This window comes from Cetorhinus maximus, chromosome 20, assembly GCF_964194155.1.
Source record: "Cetorhinus maximus chromosome 20, sCetMax3.hap1.1, whole genome shotgun sequence".
In the NCBI taxonomy this organism is placed as follows: domain Eukaryota; kingdom Metazoa; phylum Chordata; class Chondrichthyes; order Lamniformes; family Cetorhinidae; genus Cetorhinus; species Cetorhinus maximus.
The window spans coordinates 23219733-23237769 of record NC_135898.1 but is presented as its reverse complement, the minus strand read 5'-3'; the positions used below and the strand labels follow the sequence as shown (position 1 = coordinate 23237769).

At 45.7% G+C, this 18037-nt stretch overlaps 1 protein-coding gene across 1 annotated transcript; it reads left to right on the top strand.

Moving 5' to 3' along the window:
- Nucleotides 1-2747: 2747 nt before the first annotated feature.
- rnf181 (ring finger protein 181) lies at nucleotides 2748-17569 on the top strand. Its single transcript, XM_078565762.1, has 5 exons — nucleotides 2748-2885; nucleotides 8030-8163; nucleotides 9911-10026; nucleotides 12317-12391; nucleotides 15357-17569. Exons 1-5 carry the CDS (start codon nucleotides 2758-2760, stop codon nucleotides 15414-15416), a joined length of 513 nt encoding a protein of 170 aa, XP_078421888.1. The 5' UTR covers nucleotides 2748-2757; the 3' UTR covers nucleotides 15417-17569.
- The last annotated feature ends 468 nt before the right edge of the window (nucleotides 17570-18037 follow it).

Here is an 18037-nt window from a genome sequence, read left to right as displayed (position 1 = left end):
AGGGCAACGTGCCGAGGGGGTGAGACTCCTGGCGTGTAGGAAGGATCTGACGGGGAGGGCCTTTCTCACCACCAGCCAAGCTACGTCTTGGTGCTTGTTGGAAAGTTCTGGCGATGAGGCATTCTGCCAAATGACTTTGACAGTCTGCTCGGGGAACCATCCCACAGGGTCCACCCTCTCCTTTTCCCTCAGGGCCTCTAAGACGTTACGTGCCGACCACTGCCTGATGGACTTGTGGTCAAAGGTGTTTCTCTGCATAAATTTTTCCACGAGGGACAGGTGGTACGGCACGGTCCAACTACTTGGAGCGTTCCGCGGCACCGTGGCCAGACCCATCCTTCGCAACACCGGAGACAGGTAGAACCTCAGCACGTAGTGACACTTGGTGTTTGCGTACTGAGGGTCTACGTACTGCTTGATGCAGCCACACACAAAGGTGGCCATCATATGAGGGCGATGTTGGGCACGTTTTTTCCCCCTTTATCTAGAGGCTTGTACATCGCGTCCCTGCGGACACGATCCATTTTTGACCTCCAGATAAAGCGGAAGATGGCTCGGGTGATCGCCACCACTCAGGAGTGTGGAATGTGCCAGACCTGCGCCACGTACAGCAACAGCGAGAGTGCCTCACACCTGATGACCAGGTTCTTACCCGCAATGGAGAGGGAGCGTTGCTCCCACATGCCCAGTTTCCTTTTCACCATAGACACTCGCTCCTTCCAGTTTCTAACGCATGCCCTGGTCCCTCCGAACCATATTCCCAGCACCTTCAGGCCGTCAGCCCTGACAGTGAAGGGGACAAAGGATCGGTCAGCCCAGTTCCCAAAGGACATGGCCTCGCTCTTCCCACGATTTACCTTGGCTCCCGAGGCCAGTTCGAACTGGTCGCAGATGTGGATCAGTCTGTGCACCGACAGTGGATCCGAGCAGAAGACGGCGACATCATCCATGTACAGGGAGGCTTTGACCTGAGGTCCTCCACTGCCTGGGATCGTCATTCCTCTTATGCCTGGATCCTTCCTGATGGACTCAGCAAAGGGTTCTATGCAACACACGAAAAGAACAGGCGAGAGAGGACAGCCCTGCCTGACTCCAGATTTAATTGGAAAGCTATCTGATTCCCACCCATTGATTGAGACTGCACTGCTGATGTTAGTGTAGAGCAGTTGGATCCAATTTCGAATTCCCTCCCCAAACCCCATTTTGGAGAGCACATCCACCATGTAGGTGTGCGATATTCTGTCAAAAGCCTTCTCCTGATCCAGGCTGATGAGGCAGGTATCCACACCCCTGTCCTGTACATAGGCAATCGTATCCCTGAGCAGCATGAGGCTGTCAGAAATCGTCCTGCCTGGCACAGTGCAGGTCTGGTCAGGGTGGGTCACCAATTCCAGAGCGGATTTGACCCGATTGGCGATGACCTTGGACAGAATCTTATAGTCCACATTCAACAGTGAAATGGGTCGCCAATTTCTAATTTCCTCCCTTCCCCCCTTGTGCTTGTAGACGAGGATGATAATGTCTTTCCTCATGGATTCTGACATACACCCGGCCAGGAGCATACTCTCGTACACTTCTAGCAGGTCTGGGCCGATCCAGTCCCACAGAGCCGAATACAACTCCGCCGGCAAGCCGTCACTTCCGGGAGTTTTACTCTTCTCGAAGGACTCAAGGGCCTTAGTCAGTTCATCAGGAGTTAGCGGTTTGTCTAGGCTCTCCCGCGTACTGTTGTCTAAGACCTCCGTGATAGAGGACAGGAAGGACTGGGAGGCCGTGCTGTCTGTGGGCTTCACGTCATACAATCCGGCATAAAAGGATTTGCTGGTCCTCAAAATGTCGGACCGTGATGACTTTACTGAGCCATCTTCTTCCTTCAGGCTGCTGATCACAGAGTTCTCTCTGTGTACCTTTTGGAAGAAGAAACGTGAGCACGTCTCATCCTGCTCCACGGAGCGGACTCTGGAACGGAAGATGATCTTGGAGGCCTCCGAGGCAAAGTGCGAGGCTTGCTGGCTCTTCACCTCTTGGAGCTCCTCCTTGACATCGACCCCCATCGACTGCAGCCGGAGCAGATTCTGCATCTTTTTCTGGAGTCGGGACATTTCCCTCTGTTCCTTTCTAGCTTTCTGGGTGCCTTTGAGGATGAAAAACCTCTTGATGTTTCCCTTGATCGCTTCCCACCAGTGTGTCAGACCTGCTGAGTTTTTCCAGGTGTTTTTGTTTTTGTTTTTGTTGCGGATTTCCAGCATCTGCAGTTTTTTGCTTTTATCATGGTGACTGGTTACCCCGGTTACCCACCGAGGCCGATCTGATTGGGCGAACGTCGTGACCACGTGGTACCCCCGCCGGCTGCTCAGCCAATCGAAAGTCCCATGTCGCGCCATCCGCGCGTCACTCAAACCTGACTGCCGGGGGACGAGGTCTCTTGGGGTCCCGCCTCCTCTCGCCGATTATTGGTTTATTGCCTGTCAGCGGCAGGTTTTACAAATGATGATTGGCTAATCCCGCTGGCAACCACCTCATGGGCGGAGCTCGAAGTCCAGCCTCTCTCGGTCGCAATTGATTGGTTTATCGCCCACAGCGCGCCAAATATAATTGGCTGATCTAGCCGTCAATCATCTCAAAGACGGGGCGTGGAGGAGAAGCCCGCCTCTTCTCGCTGCTGATTGGCTTATGGCCCGACAGCGGCCGGGCGCGCGAAGGCTGGTTGGCTGACCTGGCTGTCAATCACCGTCACGGGCGGGGGCGGGGAGAGGGATGAGGTCCGGTCGTACCTTTGAGTGGGTCGCCTCCGGCAAAATGGCTTCCTATTTCGATGAGCATGACTGTGAGCCGACGAACCCGGAGGAGCAGTACCGGCAGAACGCGTTACTGGAGCTGGCCAGGTATAGAGCTGCCTCCTAGCACTCGAATGGAATGTGTAGATGTCTCGGGGTGGGACTTACAGTGGGACACAGGCTCTAAAGACCAACTGCCAACTCATTCCAGTTCATGCCCTAACTTACACCAAGTCCCATTCCCCTATCGCCCCTCTGCTCACTGACCGACACGGTCTCCTGGGTCTGGCAACATCTTGATTTTAAAATTCTCATCCTTGTTTTCAAATCCCTCCAAGGCCTCACCCCCTCTCTATCTCTGTAATCTTCCTCCATTACCACAACCCCACCCGAGATATCTGTGCTCCTCCAATTCTGACCTCTTGGGCATCCCCAATTTTAATCGCCCCGTCGCTGGTGGCCGTGCCTTCAGCTGCCGAGGCCCCAAGCTCTGGTAATACACCGGAAATAGGAGCAGGAGTAGGCCATTCAGCCCCTCAAGCCTGCTGCACCATTCAACTAGATCATGGTTGATGGTCTACCTCAAAGGAAGTCTGCCATCCTTACCTGGTCTGGCCTACATGTGACTCCAGACCGGCAGCAGCGTGGTTAACTCTTAAAGTGCCCTCCAAACAAAGGCAATTAGGGATGAGCAGTAAATGCTGGCCTAGCCAGCGATGCCCACATCCAACGAATAAAAAAAACCATAGTTTTCCCCAAATCCGTTGATGTCTTTAATATCTAGAAATCTATCAATCTGTGTCTTGAATATACTCAATGATTGAGACTCTACAGCTCTCGGGTAGAGAATTCCAAAGATTCACAGCCTCAGCGTGAAGAAATTCCTCCTCATCTCAGTCTTAAATGACCTACCTCTTATTCTGAGACTGTGTCCCCTGGTTCTACACTCCCCTGCAAGGGAAAACATCCTTCCTGCAGCTACCCTTTCAAGCTCTAAGAATTTTGTATGCTTCAATACCATCTTATAAAACTCTCTACCTCTCGTACTTTAATATGCTCTAATCTAGAACTAGGGGTCACTGTTTACGCATAAGGGGGTTGCCCATTTAAGACAAAGGTGAGGAGAACTTTTTTTCTCTGAGGGTCGTGAGCCTTTGGAACCCTCTTCATCAAAAGGCGATGGAAGCAAAGTCTTTGAATATTGTGGCAGAACTGGATAGATTCATGATAAGCAAGGGGGTGGAAGGATATCGGGGGTAGGTGGGAATGTGGAGCTGAAACTGTTCTCTCTGGGGCATATTCTTTTGTCATCCTGATTTTTAGCTCTTCTCTTCCTGATAATTTGTTTGGAAGCAGGGTGACAGAGTCAGAAAAATAGACGGATTTTTGGGAGAGAATCCCATTGCTGAAGGGTGGAGACGAGGATGGAGTAAGAAGTAGGAATGAAGTCGCAGAGGTAGGTGAGGCCGTGGAAGGTTTACAAAGTAGGATAGTGAGTTTGGATTGTTACATTGGGTAATATAAGGAGCTAATGAGGAATGGCAGTGGCAGGGTGAATGAAACATGGTATGGGATAGGATGTTACAAACATAGAATATGTTTTGTACCATCTCCTTTTTAGTAGCAGGTGGCAATCTGTGATCCCAATCAAAGAAATCTGCCTGCCCAAGGCCCAGATCCATCCCTGCTAACAAAGACCTGCAAACACACAATGCAAAATAGGAACATGCATTATTAGAGCATAAGAAATAAGAACAGGAGTAAAGCATTCAGCCCCTTGAGCCTGCTCCACCATTCGATAAGAACTTAGAAACTAGGAGCAGGAGTAGGCCTTTCGGCCCTTCGAGCCTGCTCCACCATTCATTATGATCATGGCTGATCATCCAACTCAATAGCCTGCTCCCGCTTTCTCCCCATATCCTTTGATCCCTTTTGCCCCAAGAGCTATATCTAACTCCTCCTTGAAAACATACAATGTTTTGGCCTCAACTGCTTTCTGTGGTAGCGAATTCCACAGGCTCACCACTCTCTGGGTGAAGAAATTTCTCCTCATCTCAGTCTTAAATGGTCTACCCTGTATCCTCAGACTGTGACCCCTGGCTCTGGACTCCCCCACCATCAGGAGCATCCTTCCTGCATCTACCCTGTCTAGTCCTGTTAGAATTATATAGGTTTCTATGAGATCCCCCCTCATTCTTCTGAACTTCAGCGAATATAATCCCAACCGACTCAATCTCTCCTCATATGTCAGTCCCGCCATCCCAGGAATCAGTCGGGTAAACCTTCGCTGCACTCCCTCTATAGCAAAAACATCCTTCCTCAGATAAGGAGTCCAAAACTGCACACACTATTCCAGGTGTGGTCTCACCAAGGCCCTGTATAATTGCAGCAAGACATCCCTGCTCCTGTACTTGAATTCTCTCGCTATGAAGGCCAACATACCATTTGCCTTCTTTACCGTCTGCTGCACCTGCGTGTTACCTTCAGCGACTGGTGTACAAGGACACCCAGGTCTCATTGTACATTCCCCTCTCTCAATTTATAGCTATTCAGATAGTAATCCGCCTTCCTGTTTTTGCTACCAAAGTGGATCATAGCTGATCATCTTGTGTTTCGATTTCCACATTCCCATCTGCCTCCAATAACCTTTGATTCCTTTGCCTAACAAGAATCTTATCTACCTCAGCCTCAAAAATATTCAGTGACCCCACCTCCACCGCCTTCTGAGACACAGAGTTCCAAAGTCGCACAACCCTCAGAGAAAAAATTTCTCCTCATCTCTAGCCTAAATGGGCACCTCTAATTTTAAAACAGTGCCCCTTAGTTCTGGACTCACCCAGAGGCGATGAGTGTGGGTGAGATGACGGCGTAGTGGTAGCGTCCTAGACTAGTCATCCAGCTGCCCTGGCATATCTATGGGCATGGGTTCAAATCCAACTACTAAATCTAAATTCAATTAATAAAAAGTCTGGAATAGCAAGCTAGTCTCAGTAATGGTGATCAGGAACCTATCATCGAGTGTCATAAAAACCTATCGGATTCACAAATGCCCTTTGGGGGTTTGCCACCCTTACCCTGTCTAGTCTACATGTGACTCCAGACCCACAGCAATGTAGTTGACTCTTAACTGCCCACTGAAATGGCCGAGCAAGCTACTCAGTTCAAGGGCAATTAGGGATGGGCAACATATGCTGGCCTTGCCAGCGACGCCCGCATCCCATGAAAGAAATTTTTTTTAAAAAGACACGATAGAAACAGGCCATGGATAAAAGTCAAATGGATGCTGGAAATCTGAAATTAAAACAGAAAATGTTGGAAAAACTCAGCATCTGTGGGGAGTGAAACAGTAAACATTTCGAGTTCGTATGACTCTTCTTCAGAAACAGGTCATTCAGCCCAACTAGCCTACGCTCCTGTTTATACTCCACACAAATCTTTTCTTATTCCATATATGTCATCTGAGCCATTTAGCATGTCCTTCTATTCCCTTTTTCTCTCCTGTCGAGTTTCCTTTTGAAAGTATCTAAATTAATTTGCCTCAACCACATCCTGTGGTAGTGAATTCCACATTCTAACCATTCTCTGAGTAAAGAGAATGGTTATTTCTTGTTGAATTGATTAATATTTGCGTCCCTGGGTTTTGGATCTTTTCTCTGGTGTCTCTTTCTTTCTAAAGAGAAGCCCTCACCTGTTCACCCTTTCCCAATTGCTGTAATCTCTTGATTGTCAGTCTTGTCTGAACTTACTGTAGTCTTTCTTTCTATGCCCCTTTTAACAGCAGGCAGACCAGAACTGTGCAGAGCATGAGGTTCTGGTGAAAGGCCATTGACCTGAAAAGTTAATTCTGCTTCTCTCTCCACTGATGCTGCCTGACCCGCTGTGTGTTTCCAGCACTTTCTGTCTTTATTTCAGATTTCAAGCATCTGCAGTATTTTTACTTCTGTGCTGAGCGCGGCCTGAACCAGGCTCCTATACAAGTTTAACGAGACTTCACTGCTTCTGAATTAGCTCGTTGAAATAAACCCCAGTTCTGTGTTAGCATTCTTAATTGCTGTACTGACCTGTGATGTTACTTCCTTCCTAGCCACTCTATTTACCCATTATCCTGGCCACTCTATTTCCCCGCTATCCTGGCCACTCTATTTCCCCGCTATCCTGGCCACTCTATTTCCCCATTATCCTGGCCACACTATTTCCCCACTATCCTAGCCACTCTATTTCCCCACTATCCTAGCCACTCTATTTCCCCGCTATCCTGGCCACTCTATTTCCCCATTATCCTAGCCACTCTATTTCCCCATTATCCTGGCCACTCTATTTCCCCACTATCCTAGCCACTCTATTTCCCCACTATCCTGGCCACTCTATTTCCCCGCTATCCTGGCCACTCTATTTCCCCATTATCCTAGCCACTCTATTTCCCCATTATCCTGGCCACACTATTTCCCCGCTATCCTAGCCACACTATTTCCCCACTATCCTGGCCACACTATTTCCCTGCTATCCTGGCCACTCTATTTCCCCACTATCCTGGCCACTCTATTTCCCCGCTATCCTGGCCACTCTATTTCCCCATTATCCTAGCCACTCTATTTCCCCATTATCCTGGCCACACTATTTCCCCGCTATCCTGGCCACTCTATTTCCCCGCTATCCTGGCCACTCTATTTCCCCGTTATCCTAGCCACTCTATTTCCCCGCTATCCTAGCCACTCTATTTCCCGACTACCTAGCCACTCTATTTCCCGACTATCCCAGCCACTCTATTTCCCCGGTATCCCAGCCACTCTATTTCCCGACTATCCCAGCCACTCTATTTCCCCGCTATCCTAGCCACTCTATTTCCCGACTATCCCAGCCACTCTATTTCCCCACTATCCTAGCCACACTATTTCCCCACTATCCTAGCCACTCTATTTCCCCACTATCCTCGCCACACTATTTCCCCGCTATCCTAGCCACTCTATTTCCCCGCTATCCTAGCCACTCTATTTCCCCACTATCCTCGCCACACTATTTCCCCACTATCCGAGCCACTCTATTTCCCCGCTTTCCTGGCCACTGTATTTCCCCACTATCAAAAAATAAAGTATTTGTGGAATGATAGTAGAAATCTGACTTCTCTTGCTAAACCAAGGTATTAATTTAATGCATGCCTTCTGTCTGTAGGATGATGTTTCGCATTATTGACGATAAGAAATGAAGTATGTTAACAATGATTCTTGTTCCTATTTTGTGTTGTGTGTTTGCAGGTCTCTGTTGGCAGGGATGGATCTGGACCTTGGGCAGGTAGATTTCTCCGACTGGGATCACAGATTGCCACCCGCTGCTAAAAAGGAGATTGTACAGAATCTCCCAACGGTTCCTGTGACGCCAGCACAGGCAGGTAGGAATTTCAGGGCAGAGACTGTTGTAGCTGTAATTAGCAGAGTCCACAGTTCAGTCTTGTTAAATGATTAAGCATCATTGGTACCAAGAGTGTAAAATTGGTTACCAGAACAACATGTGCAATACATATCAGAAGATTCAAGGTTTAATCCTTAGTCTTGGGAGTCGTAAAGTCATTTGTGGTCAAAATACTGGAACTCCCTCCCTAACAGCACTGTGGGTGTAGCTAAACCACATGGACTGCAGCAGTTCAAGAAGGCAGCTCACCACCACCTTCTCAAGGGCAATTAAGGATGGGCAATAAATGCTGACCCAGCCAGTGACACCCACTTCCCATAGATGAATAAAAGAGAAAAACATTATGGCACAGAAGGAGGCCATTCAATCCATCAAGTTCATGCTGGCCCTCTGTAGGTTAGTCCAATCAGCCCCATTCCCCTGCTCCGCCTCTGTAACCCTGCAAGTTTATTTTCCTCGAGTGCCCATCCAATTTCCTTTTGAAGTGATTCATCGTCTCCACTTCCACCAATCTCGTAGGCAACGAGTTCCAGCTCATTACCAGTTGCTGTGTTAAAAATACAGTTCCTCCTCTCAACCCCACCACCTCCCCGCATCTCTTGCCCAAAACCTTAAATCCGTGTTCCCCTAGTCCTTGTACCATCATTGACCTGAAACATTAACCCTACGTCTCTCTCCACTGATGCTGCCTGACTCGCTGTGTATTTTCAGCACTTTCTGTCTTTATTTCAGATTTCCAGCATCTGCAGTATGTTTGCTTTTGTGCAGAGCACAGCCTGAACCAGACTCCTATACGAGTTTGATAAGACTTCACCACTTTGTCTACCTTATCTAAACCTGCCATAATCTTGTCCACCTCTATCAAATCTCCCCTCAAGCTCCTTTGCTCCAAGGAGAACAACCCCAGCTTCGCTGTCCTAACCTTGTAGCTAAAACCCCTCATCCCTGGAATCATTTTGGCAAATCTCCTCCGCACCCTCTCAAGGACCCTCACATCCTTCCTAAAGTGTGGTAACCAGAACTGGATGCAATACTCTAGTTGTGGCCTAATCAGAGCTTTATAAAGGTTCAGTATATCTCCCCTGCTTTTGTACTTAATATCTCTATTTATGAACTCCATATGCTTTGCTAACTACTTTCTCATTATGTCCTGTCACCTTCAAAGATCTATGCACTTGAAGTCCCAGGTCCCTCTGTCCCTGCACACTCTTTAGAGTAGCTCACTAAGGCTCCTTTCACAGCACTTTCCAAACCTTCACCACCTGGAAGGACAAGGAAAACAACTGCATGGGAACACAACCACCTGCAAGCTCCCCTCTAAGTCACACACCATCCTGACTTGGAAATATATCGCTGTTCTTTCACTGTTACTGGGTCAAAATCCTGGTACTCTCTCCCTAAGAGCGCTGTGGGTGTACCTACACCACATAGACTGCAGCATCTCAAGAAGACAGCTCATCATCACCTCCTCAAGGGCAATTAGGGGTGAGCAATAAATGCTGACCCAGCCAGAGATGCCCATACCCCATGAATGAATTTTTTAAAAATAGTCCGTTCTGATGAAAGGTCATTAGCCTCAAATCTGCTTCCCTCTCCATAGATGCTGTCTGACCTGCTGAGTATTTCCAGTATTTTCTGTTTAGGTGGACCACACGGTAGGCTGTACGTGGTGTCACAAAATTATTTTTTGTCTCGTTATAGTGAGAACTGTTTTGCTTTCCTTTCAGACAGAGGCCTTAAGTGTCCAGTGTGCTTGTTAGAATTTGAGGAAGAAGAGAAGGTGAAGAAAATGCCATGTGAACATTTCTTTCACTCTGGATGTATTGTGCCCTGGTTGGGAAAGGTATGTGAACGCAAATATGTTGTCTTACAACCTGGGACTTCTCCATTGAATTTACAATTTTCTTACTTTTCTATCCCTCGAACTTTCCTTTCTGAGGGCACTGACTCTTATTAGCAAATCTCTAGTAGTAATCCCTCTTGTCCCTTTGTGGTGACCCTCAGAGTGTGATAAGGTTCTAACCTTTGCCTTCACGTCTTTACCAGTTGCCTCTCGCCTTTTCTCTGCAGACATGGGGTCAGTTTGCACACGAGTTCTGATCACCTTGAGCTCTCTTCCCTCCCCCCTTTCGATTTAGTGACCACTTCGTTGTTGTCCTGGCTTGGCCACCATCAAGTTGTGGGCGAGCCAAAGCTTTCTCAGTCGACAGCGTCGCATTCGGCTCCTGCTTAAAACCTCCGGCTCCCACCTGGCTGAAGCAGGTTGTGTCTCGGTTCAGTGTTCTGTTGAATCCCAAATTGAGCTTCAAATCCATATCTTACTGAATGTGAAGATTTCCTACTTCCAATTTGGCTGCACCCACCCACATCTTATTATCATCTTAATTCACACTTTTGTAATTAAAAGTAATGATTCAGGTGGAGACCGTTCATCAGAACCAGGCCACACACTAATGAAAGGTCCCATAGAATCATTACAGCACAGAAGAAGGCCATTCTGCCGATCGTGTCTGTGTTGGCTCTCCTAAGGAACAATTCACATACTACCACTCCCCTGCCCTCTCCCCACATCCCTGCACATTCCTCCTTTTCAGATATGTAGAAGATTTAGAAAATGTAAAAAAATTATCGCACAGAAGGCTCACCATGTCTGCGCCCACTGAAAAACGAGTCCCCAGCCTAACCCCTCATTTTCCAGCACGTGATCCATAGTACTGGAGGTTTTGGACTTCAGGGGCATATCCAGGCACCTTTTAAATGAGTTGAAGGTTTCTGCCTCCACTACCCTTTCAGGAAGTGAGTTCCAGACTCCTACCACCCTCTGTGTGAAAAAGCTTTCCTCATCTCCCCTCTAATCTTTCTACCAATCACTTTAAATCTATGTCCCCTAGTCACTAATCTCTTTGCTAAAGGAAATAGGTTCTTCCCATCCACTCTAACCAGCCCTCCCACAACCTTGTACACCTTAATCAAACCTCCCCCCAGCCTCCTCTGTTCCAAGGAGAACAACCCCAGTGTATCCAATCTTTCCTCATAGCTTCAATTTTCCAGTCCTGGCAACATCCTCGTAAATCTCCTCTGTACCCTCGCTAATGCAATTACATTTTTCCATAATGAGGTGACCAGAACTGTACACAGTACTCCAATAGTGGACTAACTAATATTTTGTATAGTTCCAGCATAACCTCCCTACTCTTATATTCTATGCCTTGGCTAATAAAGAATTCCATATACTTTCTTAACTACCTTACCGACCTGTTCTTCTACCTTCCGGGATCTGTGGACATTCATTCCAAGGTCCCTCACTTCCTCTACACCTCTCAGTATCCTCCCATTTATCATGTAAACCTTTGCCTTGATTGATCTCCCCAAATGCATCACCTCTCACTTCTCTGGGTTGAATTCCATTTGCCACTTTCTGCCCATCTGACCAGTCCATTGATATCTTCCTGCAGTCTACAGCTATCCTCCTCACTATCAACCACGTGGTCATTTTTGTGTTGTCTGCAAACTTCTTCACATCCCCTACATTTATGTCCAAATAATTAATGTATACACAAAAAGCAGGGGACTTAGTACTGAGCCCTACAGAACCCCACTGGAAACAGCCTTCCAGTCACAAAAACACCCTTCAACCATTACACTTTATTCCCAACCATTGAGCCGATCTTGTATCCAGCATGCTATATTCTCCTGGATCCCATGGGCTTTTTTTTTAACCAGTCTGCCATGTGGGATCTTGTCAAAAGCCTTTCAAAAAAGCAATGTAGACCACATCAACTATGACTCTCATCAATCCTTGCAATCCTTTTGAGATACCTCAAAATTCAATCAAGTCAGACACTGAATCAAAGTGTGAATCGATCTTTCACTTTTAGATGCTGTTGTGCATCTCTTGCATTTGTTTTTTATTTCTATACCCATCATTTTATCTTGTTCTGTTTCCTTCCATTCCCTTACTCTTATTTGAGGTGAGCCCTGGGATTCACTCAGTCCCTCCCCTAACAGTATAGGTGAGATTGGGAATGTGGCATGTATTTAGGGCTTTTCTGTCAATCTAGGCGACACCAGCTCACTGTCTGCATCGCTCAATAGGGAGCAAGTCTCAATTTAATATTGTTCTATTTTCTTAGACTAATTCCTGTCCATTGTGCAGACTTGAATTACCGACGGATAATGAAGAGTATGAAGAATACAAACAAGACAAGGTAAGACAATTCTATCCTAACTCTCAGAGCAATGTCAGAGTTTTGACTGTGCTACGTTTGCTCCTTTCAGAGTTAATATGCATTTTATTGCTCTATTGTGAGGGTATTCTAAAATGTCCTTGTGCCTGAGGAATCCTGTTGTGGTAAAAAGCTTTTTCTGATAATTCCCATTATGTAAAGCCAGTTGCTCTGTTTGTACATCCATACAGACAAACAAGGTGGCAGTGTATCCCTTCGGACCTATTCATTGCATTGTAATTTACAGAGAGACAAATGGAAGGATTCTGAACTGCCTTGTTCTAAGCATGGAAGCCCTGTGAAGATTCAGTGGATAAATGCATGATGTGCTATGCCATTGAGATTCTCAGATTTGCATCGTGAGTCAGCTCATCTCAGTGTGGGTGCCTTACCGCACCTTTGGATGAGGGAATGGATTAAATGCTGAGTCATCAGTTCGAAAAAAGCACATGTCCGTCCTGGCAGAAATCACTATGTAAATGGGACAGGAACCCTTGTCCTCGTTCCAGTTATTCAGAGATTTCTGCTGTCTGAGAATACATTAGGGTTGGGAGTTGGCATGTTTGATTCCTTATCTTTGATTCGGCTTGGAAGTAGTGCTTAGGCAATTGAATAACTTGCTGACGTTCACTATCTGCACTTGAAGAATGGCCTCTTGAGTGAGATACTGGATGGTGCCTGACATTCATCCAGCGAGAACTAGGAAAGAAGTAGGAAATGGGAAGAAGAGAAAAAACTCGCTGTCTCACTTCTTACACCAGTGAGCAAAGAACTTGATGTGTTCTGTCCTGAATCATCAGCTGATGAGGAGATTAACACGGTTGTATAATTATTAAACTAACGTTTTGTTTTATTTCATGGTATCCTTTTGTGTAATAAAATCCCAATAATATTTTAAACTGCGCTGAGAAAGTAACTTCTCAACACATTTATGTAAATTGTGCTACTTAGAATAAAGGTGACTGACTTTCTTAGTTGTGACATATCCTAGAAGCCTACACTGAGGATCTTTCATAACTTTCTACATTTCATTAGCGATGTGCATTGATAGCATAGAAGTTGTTATTAAGCACGCCAAGCAGGGATGTTGGCCTGGGTCTTGCTAAATGAATGGTTCCTGGGTGCACACTGCAGATTAATGCCTCTTTGTTCATCTGTCAGGGGGAAGCAGAATGTGGCATTTGATGGAGGAGTGGATGCCAGTAGGCGGGACCATGTCACCTGGTTTTTCCATTCCTGTCTGGTTGTTTAACATTGGCTTGTTTTACTGTTGTCTTCGCATCTGAGGAATACATACTGGAAGCAAGAACAGTGGGGAATCTGTGAGCTGTGGAGAGACCCTCTCTCTCTCTGCAGTGAGCCGATAAAAAATATATAAATATTCTAAAGATAAGCTTCAATAAAGGAAGACCCTTTGGCCCATTTGAACTCGCCCTCCCAGAGTACCAGCCATCTTCTCATTACAGAATCTGTCTGTGTGTTAAATGAATTCATTGCCCTGGCCTCAACTGCACTTGGGGAAAACTATTCCAGCTGTTGAACAACTTGTATGTTTAAAAAATGACTAGCTGCGCTTGTCTGCCCTGAAGTTGCTTAGTCTTTTTATCATGCAGTATCAGGAATTATAACTGTGACTATACCTTTTCTAGTTAAGGGTCCCATATACTGGTGCATAGTCCCCTCTGAGGTGGACCTTTTTGTGGCTGTAGAGCGCGAACTTAATTAGAACAAAATAAAGTTAACAATGGAAAAGACAAGTATACAACAATTCTGAGTAAAAGACTATTACATAAATTGAGGATGTAAAGCAACTGATCAGAAGATGTCAGATTCCAAACTAACCAGCCATTGCAGCCTAGAGGAAGGAAAAAGACAACCAGCTGCAAAGGAAGCTGTTTTTTTAAATATTCCTTCATGGGATGTGGGTGTCGCTGGCTAAGTCAGCATTTACTGCCCCTCCCTAGTTGCCCTTGAGAAGGTGGTGGTGAGCTGCCTTGAACCGCTGCAGTCCATGTGGTGTAGGTTCACTCTCAGTGCTGTTAAGGAGGGAGTTCCAGGATTTTGACCCAGTGACAGTGAAGGAACGGTTGATATACTTCCAAGTCAGGATGGTGTGTGGCTTGGAGGGGAACTTGTAGTTGGTAGTCTTCCCCTGTGTCTGCTGCCCTTGTCCTTTTGGGTGGTAGAGTGGGTTTGGAAGGTGCTGTTGAAGAAGCCTTGGTGAGTTGCTGCAGTGCATCTTGTAGATGGTACACATTGCTGCCACTGTTCGTCAGTTGTGGAGGAAATGATTGTTTAAGGTGGTGGATAGGGTGCTGATCAAGCAGGCTTTTCCTGGATGATGTCAAGTTTCTCGAGTGTTGTTGGAGCTGTACTCCTTCAGGCAAGTGGAGATTATTCTGTCACACTACTGACTTGTGCCTTGTAGATGGTAGACAGACTTTGGGGGATCAAGAGGTGAGTTACTCACTGCTTACCCTGTCTCTGACCTGCTTTTGTAGCTACTGTATTTATATGACTGACCCAGTTCAGTTTCTGGTCAGTGGTAACCACTGATAGTGAGGGATTAGTGATCGTAATGCCATTGAATGTCATGGGGAGATGGTTAGAATTTCTCTCGTTGGAGATGGTCATTGCCTGGCAATTGTGTGGCGTGAGTGTAACTTGCCACTTATCAACCCAAGCATGAATGTTGTCCAGGTCTCACCGCATTTGCCACAAACTGCTTCCATATCTGAGGAGTCGCGAATGGTGCTGAACATTGTGCAATCATCAACGAACATCCCCACTTCTGACCTTATGATGGGAGGAAGGTCATTGATGGTCGAGGGATCTATTAGGCAGTCTAAGACTAGTTAACCACATCTAGGTGCAGAGAATTTTTTTTAAAGTAGATTGGTGAGACGCTGAAGCTTGGAAATGTAATTTTATTTTATTGTTGCTCCAGGAAAGAAGAAAACAGAAGGAGCAGCGCCTGGAATATCTGCACGGTGCCATGTACACGTGACCACCAGCGAGTGGCCCTACTGGGAATGTTACAAGCATTACTGTGCACTTTTCTGACTTCCTATTAGGCTCCCTGAGCTTCTCATTGTCTTAACAGACTGTGCTCTACTTGTAGTTTTCCCTTTGAAACAAAAGCAGAACAAGGATGCGGTGCAGTGTGCTTCCCACAAACACATTGTTCCCCACGTTTACGCAAAATCACTTGCTACTGTTCTTAACATTTGTTCTGCAGTTTGGCTGGTCCAGTAATGACGTCTCATCTTCCACTACCTGTTCTTTATAAACTCAATTCCATTTTAAAATTTAATTCAAAAGGTTATAGTAAGCAATGTTTTTGTAGGACAAAGCGTGGCAAGTATTAAATACGTTGTGTGACAGAATCCCTTTGCTGCACCAAAAGAAATACTCACATGTACAGAGCACCTGAACATGTTTTTGTGACTTCTTGCTGTGTGGGATGAAAGTCTTTTGTATTGAAATCATATCCATCAATCCATTGTCCAATTTTTTTATCAAAAGTTATTTGATATAGTTTTCCCCTTCCTCTCCTGAAGCCACTGATTTTTGCTGAGGTATGTTGCTGCTGCTGCTCTTGCTTAAGCAGATGTTTCCAAGGGAGAGTGTATAGTGCATGTTTGTCAGTTGGTCAGTTGACTGATATAATACGAACAACTTACATTTACATTAACATAGGTAACCATTCCAAGCCACTTCACAAGAAGGTGAATAAGGCAAACATTTATAATGGGGTAATAGTGCTGCAGAAGCCTGTTGATAATATTGTAGCCGGAAAATCGCAAAAGAAATTGCATTTTTAAACTTATAACTATCCTCGTCTTAGCCTTTGGTGTTTTGCTTTATAATGTTTTTAACCTTGCAAGAGTAATTTAAATCACTTTTTCTATGCAAAAATCTATCCTGATTGTAAATCTCTGTACTACTTTACTGTGACTCGCAATAAGTATACTTAACCAGCAGTATCTTGCACTGGAATTTTGTTATATTATGAAACACTTTCTGTTGGAAATGAGCTGTTTAACTGAGTGTTGGACTTTGGATTTTGTAGGGAAAGAAATTAACTTGTTTTGTTCCTAGAAGCTAACACTGGTCCCTGCAGCACCGCAGACTAGGGTTGTGTACAGTGAGAAGTGCTAGATCTATTTCCCTCAACAGATTCCAGTAATTTGGAAAGTACTGAGGGAATAGTCCTAGGATCTACAAAAGCAAAATACTGCCAATACTGTAAATGCTAGGAAAACGCAGCACGTCTGGCAACATCCATGGAGAGAGAAACAGAGTTAACGCTTCAGGCCCAAAGGCCTTTCATCAGAACAGGGAAAAGTTAGAAATGTAACAGGTTTCAAGTAGGTCAAGTGGAAGAAGGTGGAAAAAGATCAAAAGGAAAGATGGGTGAAGACATTAAATATGAATTTTAGTGGCTATCTATCAAACACTATCTATAGCTAGGATCTGAATACAGGAAAATGGACCAGGAAGGATCTGGCCAGTGTTGAGCTCAACAGATCTCAAGGCAATTTGACTTGAGGAAGAGCATTTGGTCATCTTTGACTCATCCACCTAGAATGACCCCAACGTTCTCCCATTTCTCCATCCATTAGTTTGATTACAGGATCTTCACCTCTACTGCTTTATCCAGGAGTCCATTCCAAGCGTTGTTCATCCTGTGTGAATAGGACCTCCTCATGCACACTTAGAGCCCAAGTTTTACTTAACCTGATCTTTTTTTTTTGGATCGGGATAGCAATAGCGCTGTCTCAGACGCCTTGGATCTCCAGGCTAAAGAGGGGAGAAATCAGCTTTACTGCATAGTGCACAAGCATGGATTTCAGACAAGAATGGGACAGGCTTTGGTTGTGATGTCCATGTCTAATGTCCTTTTAACACCGTCAAGACTTGGTTAGGAAGGATGGCCCACCCACCTTGGGCAAGGCATCGGAAGATGTTGGCACTGGGACCTGTACTCTACAAGGAGCCAGCAGCTACAAAGAGAAAATTAGTAGGGAGACAAAAAAAAAAGTCAAACAGCTATGTTTCTGTTGAAATTCCACTTTACCTGATGAGATTTTGTTGTATGATGCAGGACAGGATATTCCTATACACTTTTAACTGCAAATAAAGACATGTTTAACCTGCATTGTTGAGTTGATTTTTTTTTTAAGGTCTGTTTCCAATTCTAGAAGATAATATTCCTCCCTGCAGCAGCTGGACAGACTTGGGGCTGTTTGTCACTTGTACTGGCTGTCAGTACGGTAATCTGGATCAGGACGATTCACTAATTGTGAAAGAGCTGAGGAAATGGAATTGGACCAGAACCAAAAAACTGTTTCAGGTGTGCTAATATAACCAACTCAAGCTAACTTCTATCCTCGCTAATTCGGGACACTGAATGGTGTTTTGATGGCTCATTAATTAATGAAAACCCAGGGAGTTCCAGGCTTTGGTCTTTAGATCAGTAGAAATGGATCTCGGGGCATCGGAATGCTGCTGCTCTAGGTTCTTTGAGTAGGCAACACCCAAAAATCAGCCAGAGCTAAACCAGAAAATGGAAATACTCAGCATAGCTGGCAGCATTTGTGGAGAGAGAAAAACTGGGCTAACGTT